This window comes from Thamnophis elegans, chromosome 14, assembly GCF_009769535.1.
Source record: "Thamnophis elegans isolate rThaEle1 chromosome 14, rThaEle1.pri, whole genome shotgun sequence".
In the NCBI taxonomy this organism is placed as follows: Eukaryota; Metazoa; Chordata; class Lepidosauria; order Squamata; family Colubridae; genus Thamnophis; species Thamnophis elegans.
In genome coordinates, this window is record NC_045554.1 from 22,720,472 (window position 1) to 22,727,622 (window position 7,151).

General features: G+C 43.6%; 1 protein-coding gene across 1 annotated transcript; it reads right to left on the reverse strand.

Moving 5' to 3' along the window:
- Positions 1-741: 741 nt before the first annotated feature.
- On the reverse strand, positions 742-7,151 carry GINS3 (GINS complex subunit 3). Its single transcript, XM_032231214.1, has 3 exons — positions 6,968-7,151; positions 6,015-6,245; positions 742-2,110 (listed from the first exon to the last, which is right to left on the reverse strand). The coding sequence occupies exons 1-3, from the start codon at positions 7,148-7,150 to the stop codon at positions 1,880-1,882; spliced, it is 645 nt and encodes a 214-aa protein (XP_032087105.1). The 5' UTR covers position 7,151; the 3' UTR covers positions 742-1,879.

Consider the following 7,151-nt stretch of genomic DNA (forward strand, 5'->3'; position numbering starts at 1 on the left):
ATGGACAGGTGGAGACCAGAGAGCAAGGGGTGGGGAGATAGTTTGCTATCAATCCAGCAGCAGCCCCCAGCATGGAACTCCCCCATCTGGTTATGTTCTTAATTGTTTCAAATTTTACATGAGATTTTGTAAATCTTTATAATCCTACGTAAGTTTATAATACCTCTTTGTAATGCCTTGGTAAGAGCACACTTGAAATACTGCATCCAGTTTTGGTCGCCACAATATAAGAAAGATGTTTAAACTCTGGAAAGAGTGCAGAATAGAGCAACAAAGATGATTAAGGGGCTGGAGACCAAAGCATATGAAAAATGGTTGCAGGAATTGGGTTATGTCTAATCTAGTGAAGAGAAGGACTAGAGGTAACATGACAGCAGTCTTCCAATATTTGGTGGGGCTGCCATTAAGAACAGCTGTCATCCTATTCTCCAAAGGACCAGAAGGCAGGACAAGAAGCAATGGATGGAAACTCATCAAAAAGAGAAGCAACCTGGAACTAAGGAGAAATTTCCCAACAGTGAGTAGAATTAACCAGTAGAACAGCTTGCCTTCAGAAGCCGTGGATGCTCCAACACTGGAGACTTTTAAGAAGAGACTGGACAACCATTTGTCTAGAATAGTATAGGTTCTCATGCTTGAGCAGTAGGTTGGACTAGAAGAACTTCAAGGTCCAACTCTGTCATTCTGCTAACTCCCAGTTTTGGAGTGGGTTGATAAATAATACAGAAAGAAACAGTTGACTTGTCTTTTTCATATTTAATAAAAGTCTTTAAAAGAAAATGTTCCACACTTTTTTCACATGGCCTATTATGTGATCATGATCTGTCAGACAGGATTGACAGGTGTTCCTTGGCTCAGACTCAAAGTTTATAGATATCCCATCTCAAGTCCATGTTCCATGGTTCTATACATGGTTTGGGGCCTCTCTTGAGGAATCACGAGTTTCCCACAGTATCCCCACCTGGTTTGTTCTAACAGGATTGGCCCACTCGAGTTCCCATCAATTAAACAATGCTATTTTCTGGTGCCGGGAAGTGCACTTTCTCTGTGGCAACCCTGGAATGAAGTGTCCCCCCCCCCCCCCCCGAATTTGAATGGCTCCCACGCTGCTGCTATTTTCAAGAGCCTTAAAGACTGGCCTTTGGCAAGGACATCCAACCTCCCTTTCTCTGCTTCCCTCTGGGTTTATTGTCTCTACCATCATCATTTTGTCTGAAACTGTGTTTTTGTGAGTTTTGTTCTGATTTTTATTTTTAAGTATTTTTAACAAGGGTCAACAAAGCCACAAAGTGGCTGGGACTCTGGCAACATATACATTTAGTGATGATGCTGATGGCATTGACAAAGAACTCTATTGAACCCCGCGGAGCAGCTCTTTAACAGGGAGAACAGTTTGCTCTCAGAACAGCAGCTCAGAGACTTTCTTTTAAGAAGGTCACATTTCTAATCATCTTTGTGACTGTGAAGACATAGGCTACATTCCTTGGACCTGTTCTGATGGTCCTCGGAAAGGCCACTTTACTAGCAAGTAACAGGGAACTGGGACTAAAAAAGGATAGCTATATGATTACATTTCAATTATTGCTACAGAAAACATGCTGGACAATAGCTAATTATTCCTTGCTTTCTAAAGTCCTTCTTTAAATTATTAAAACAAAAGTCAAATTGAAACATTGAAATGTTATTTCCCTAAGCAATCAGCTGCTGCTGCTGTATCGATTCATTCAGAGCCAGAACATTCTTTTGCATCCAACCTCAAATTACTACTGGAAATAATTTTAATTGGATACAGCAACATTGGTTCTTCTCAGCGCCTGAACCTAAGTATCCAGAAAATCCACAAGTGTTTCTTACAAGACCTCACCCAGACTTTGTGATCTCAGCTGTCCACGTCAGTGAATTTTCTCTTTTTGTAATTCTGGATGAGGCTAGATACTGTGATCTGGGAGGCCTGACCCATTTCCCAGCATTGGAAGTCCTGGAGTTCCTTCTGGCCAGTCTGAAATAAGGCCCGCTCCAACTCATCCAGCCGGGCCACCAACACAGATCTGTCCTCATTGAAAGTATTCTGGGAAGAGTCCATGATGTGACGAAAACGGCCAATAAATGTCTACGAACAGAAACAGACTTATTTAACATGGAAATCATTGGCTTGGATTCTCACAAGGAAAAGACTGGTAACTTCTGTAAGAAACGCAAACACTCACACGAGACTTCACAGTGATCACCTGACTCTGGGATAGATACAAAACCTCTGTTTCTGTGCCAGGCTACATTTTAATCATGAAATTGTTAATCTGGGAATGGGAAGATGGAGCAGTGCCAGATCAGAGACAGGCAACTCAGTGCCTCACAGGGGTTGTAAAATTTCAATTCCCAGAAAAACTAGGCAGTGTTGTTTAACATTATGAATAAGTCCAACATAACGGTAGTCCAGAAACGCCTTGCCCTGCTCCAGACATTCACAGTTACTAGGCAGGGCCTTTGGGAGCTGCAATACAGCAGCAGTTGGAAGGCCAGATACCCCCAATTCACATTGAAAGGCTGCCAGAATGAAAGATTGGTGTGCCCTTTGAATGGATTATATGCATCTCACTCAGCATTGAAATCATTGCTGAACCAAGCCTGCAGAACTGATAAATAACCACTCCACTCCTATCCCAAGGATCAGTTCAAAGCCTTTCTGGAATGGAAAGTTTTACAGTTGCAATAATGAGCATCAAAATAATATTTTAGATAGCTCTAATAGAAGAAGTTTCCATCTGGGCAACTGCTAGATGGCTGCAGCAAGATAAGAAAATGGCATTTTGCTACCATTTCATATTTTCAGATTTCTACAACTTGGACCCGATAACTATGAAGCTTGTGTCCATTGAAACAGAATTTGTGTTAAATCCCAAATAGGGCTTTAATATTTTTATGCATGCTTAAATGTGAACTTTAATTTCATACGTGCATACGCTGTATAAAATGGCAAATGAGCTTTAAAATAGATTATGTCCATTAAATTTGTTAAACTGAATTTTTGTTAAGTATCACTGCTGAAAATTACGGCTATTTTTCTCTGCTTATATTTGGGGTTGATAGTCTTGCTAGTCGTACCTTCTTATTACCAAAAGCCATTGGAATGATGCCTTTTGGAGTCTTTTGTTTAATAGCACAAATATCAGCCTCCAGTAGTAAAATGTAATAAAGAAATGTGTGCACCCCAATAAAAACGCTTTTAACATTTTCAATACAAATATTCTGGTAAAAAGTGTTTTAAAATAGTTTTTCTTTGGATAAGAAAATATAACACGACTGAAAGTGAATATACATTTCCCAGAATAATGTTGCAGAATCCAGTCTGGCTGGGTCACTGGTACCAGCGGTTTAGTCTTTTGAGCTTTTGAACTCCTGCTGCAGCCCATCCTCAAGGAACGTCTCTCTAGCAGAATGTGTGTTTTGGGCTATTCTGTGTCAGGTATTTATATGATGCCTGTTGTGTGTGGCTTTTTAGATGTTGATTGGGGTGTTGATAGCTGGTTCTTTACTTGTGCTAGCAAGACCTCACCTCCTAAGAACCTGATAAGCTGGTGGTAAATCAGCCCTCCAGTTGACTGATGAGGTGCCTGTTTCCCAGGCTTCAATCACTGTATTTGTGCCCGCTTGTCCAAAAAACTTAGTAGCAATATCAATAGCACTTAGACACATACCGCTTCACAGTGCATTACAGCCCTCTCTAAGCAGTTTACAGAGTTAGCATATTGTCCCCAACAATCTGGGTCCTCATTTTACCAACCTGGAAGGATGGAAGGCTGAGTCAATCTTGAGCCATTGAGAACTGATCTGCTGACTGTCAGAAATAGCCTGCAGTACTGCATTCTAACCACTGTGCCACCACGGCTCTACAGCTGCAAAACTGAATGCCCTTGTTCATTGCAACAAGGTCAGATGAGGATACTCAACTCATTTGTAGCTCACATTGCAATGACAAGGACATAAATTAAATTTTGAGCTACTAAGACTATTGGGCAAGCAGGTAAAAAACAGCCAGGGAAGTGATTGAAGCCTGGGAAACGGACCCCTTGTCAGTCAACAGGAGTACTGATTTGCCACCAGCCGGTCAAGTACTTAAAAGGGGAGGGCTTGACAGCACAAGGAAACAACAGCCAACGTCAATAGCCAGCCATCAGCAACCTAATCAACGTCTAAAAATCCACACACAACAGGCATCATATAAATACCACACAGAATAGCCCAAAACACAGACATTGCTAGAGAGAAGTTCCCTGAGGGGGGGGCCCAATCATGAATCCGAAAGCTTGAAAGACTAAATGTCTGATCCTGGTCACTGACCCAGATTGGATCCTGCAAGAAAATATAATGCTACTTAATTAACTATCTACATATTATGGGTAGATAAATAAAATCTGTATTGCACAAGTGCCAATGTATCTGAAGTATTTTTTCAGTCCAATGTTTAAAATGAAATTTTTGGGGTCTTCTCATCCATTGAGAGAAAGAAGAGAACGGGAACCCTAAGCAGGGTGGATAGAAATTGATGATTTTTTTTTTAAAAAAAACAGATTTTTAAAATTTAAATTTGATTTTTAAATTTTAAATTTGATTTTTTTTAAAATCCATTTTAATAAAATGCTTTTGGAGTAAAAAAAACTATCTAAAGATAGTTTTCTATTTAACGTACATTAATAATTTAGTTTATTCAGCATGAAATGGAGCTTAGTTATGTAGTAGGCTATATATTTTGTAATATTTACATTTTTGTTAAACTTATTCAATGAATCCAAGCTCTGCAAGCTAAATAGGAAACCTTCATCTTGTTTGCAAATAATAATATTAAAGATTCTAACTACCAGCAAGAATGAGTCCTTACATTTGAAGAGCACCTGTCATTTCAGATCCAGCATGGCAGTGCCTGTTAGTGGGCATCCACTCACCTGCTGCCTGCCACCCTGATCCTAAGCTTGGGTTGTTAGTACACAATCATGATGCAGAATTATATCCAAATTAGACTAATGTGCAATGCAGAATTGATAAGCAGTACATTAATTGAATGGATTCTTTGTCATCTTCACAAACCTTTCTTTTGAAGAGCTCTGAAAAATGCAGTGTTTGGAAGCTGTTTCACTGGAATAGACAACAATTCAATCTTGAGAAGACTGGATGTATTTACCCTTCACCCCAACCCCAGGTTCAGAGATGTTTCCATGGCTTGTCATGGATGTTGTAGCACTTCCCTGTTCAAGACTGTGCAACCTGAGAGTCCTTCTGAACATGTGCCTACTGTTCAAAGAGCAAGTGGCAACTGTGGCCAAGATGCTCTTTGCACAGGTTCATCTTGCGCACCAATTGAAATGGAGGCCCTTCAGTTATGCATGTACTGGTCACCTCATGACTGAATTACTGCAATGCACTTTACATGGGGCTTACCTTGAAGACATCCAGAAACTATCAGTTACAAAATGCAGCGGCATAAGCAGTAATGGGCGCGTCTTGGTATGCCCATGTAACACTGCTGTTGCACAAGCTATGCCAGTAGGCTGCTAAGTGCAATTCAAGATACTGATTACCTATAAAGTCCTGTGGAACATAGAGGGGCATATCTGAGGCCCATCTCCAAATGTTTCTGCTGGTTTCTTTCTGGTACCTTCTGGCAGAACAGCTGTGTTCTAATCCTCTCTATTTTTAACCTTACAAGTGTGAGGAACCATGCCTTCCCTCTCATTGCTCCCACCCTCTGGAACAGCCTATCCCCAGAGATAGACAATGCCCTCTCTCTTGGGGTTCCAAAAAACCCTTACATTCTAGCTTTGTTGCCACGCCTAGGGTTACAATCACATATTCTCAGGGCTCTGGTCTGGTTTGTTACTGTTATGATAGTCTGGGCTTTTTGTGGTACTGTATGTTTTTAACTTTTTTATTTACAAGGGAAACAGAGTCTACTGGAATGGGTGGCTATAACAAGTTTCAAATAATAGTGAAGAATTATAAGCTGCAAGAAGTTCTTTTACCTGTAGTATGGACTGAGCTAATTCAGTATTCTCAGGATTGTCAAAATTGAGTAACTGGGACCCAAATCCATAGTAATATGGTCCCAATTTATGCAGGTCAACCACACTGGCATCGGCATTAAACACTGTCCGCCAGCTCTCCTTGTAAACCTTTGGTAGCTCCACAGAAAGAATCCTTCGCTTGTCATACAAGCCTTTGGCCAACCAGAGAGGGATTTCCAACTTTGAACCCTGCATAATTGGACAGAACACAAAAGGTAAAATGCAAAAGGATGCAACCCTAATGCTATTCCCAGTAGCCCTATAAGTAGAAAAATTCATTAGAGATCACCTAAGGGCAAGACATCTGCAGCAACCGGCTGTCCCACATCACTCCTCGCTTTAAACAGTATCTAGGAGGCAACCGTGACTGGGCTTGCAAGGGAAAGAAGCTGCAGTTCAGTCGCGGAGACAGACCCAAAGCCAGGGGCATTTCTGCCATGGGGCGGGCCTCGGAGAGCCAAGCGCCCCCGCGGAAACCTATCACGCCAAGAAGTGCTTCGAAAGCCCCCCCGTCCCCTCCTCCCGCCCCAGGCTCTTCAGTTAAGGGAGGGACGCGAACTTCCTACCCAGCCGGCTCCATTCCGAGCCCGGGGACCGCAATGCCAGCGCTCCGCTTCCTTGGGCGGAGGCCTTCGAGGGCATTTGCGGGCAGCCCTTTCCCGGACTCTGCCTGCCAAGCGAGGCTGCCGGCTGGAGACAGGCGCGGCCTAGCCCGGCTTTAAGCGCCGTCGACTGAAATCCAACAGGCCGCGACCGGCCACCGGGACTCAGACCCGCTATCGCCCGTCTGAAGGAAGCCGCCGAGCCGCTTTGAGAGCGGCCAGCCGAGGGTTCCGCCTTCCGGGCAGACGCTACTTCTGCCGCGCGACCGCCGAGCCCTGGAGTCCGCAGCGGCGCGGGGCGGCCCTCACCTCTGGGAGCGCCTTGCCGGGTGCAGCGGCCGCGTCGGCCCTGGCCAGGAAGGCAGCCAAGCGAGGCCAGGCGACCTCGGCACGGCACGGCAGCCGCTCCTGCGACATAAGGATGTCGGCCAGCGAAAGGAAGCTCTCGTCGGCACCGAGCGCGGCCTCGACCGGCGCATAAGGATGCGCCATG

Excerpts from the sequence above, each read along its gene's own strand:
- GINS3 (XM_032231214.1), bottom strand. The coding sequence starts at position 7,150 with ATGGCGCATCCTTATGCGCCGGTCGAGGCCGCGCTCGGTGCCGACGAG. Across the intron at positions 6,246-6,967 it reads CCGGCAAGGCGCTCCCAGAG|GGTTCAAAGTTGGAAATCCC; the intron begins GTGAGGGCCGCC and ends CCAATTATGCAG. Across the intron at positions 2,111-6,014 it reads TAGCTCAGTCCATACTACAG|ACATTTATTGGCCGTTTTCG; the intron begins GTAAAAGAACTT and ends TTCTGTTCGTAG.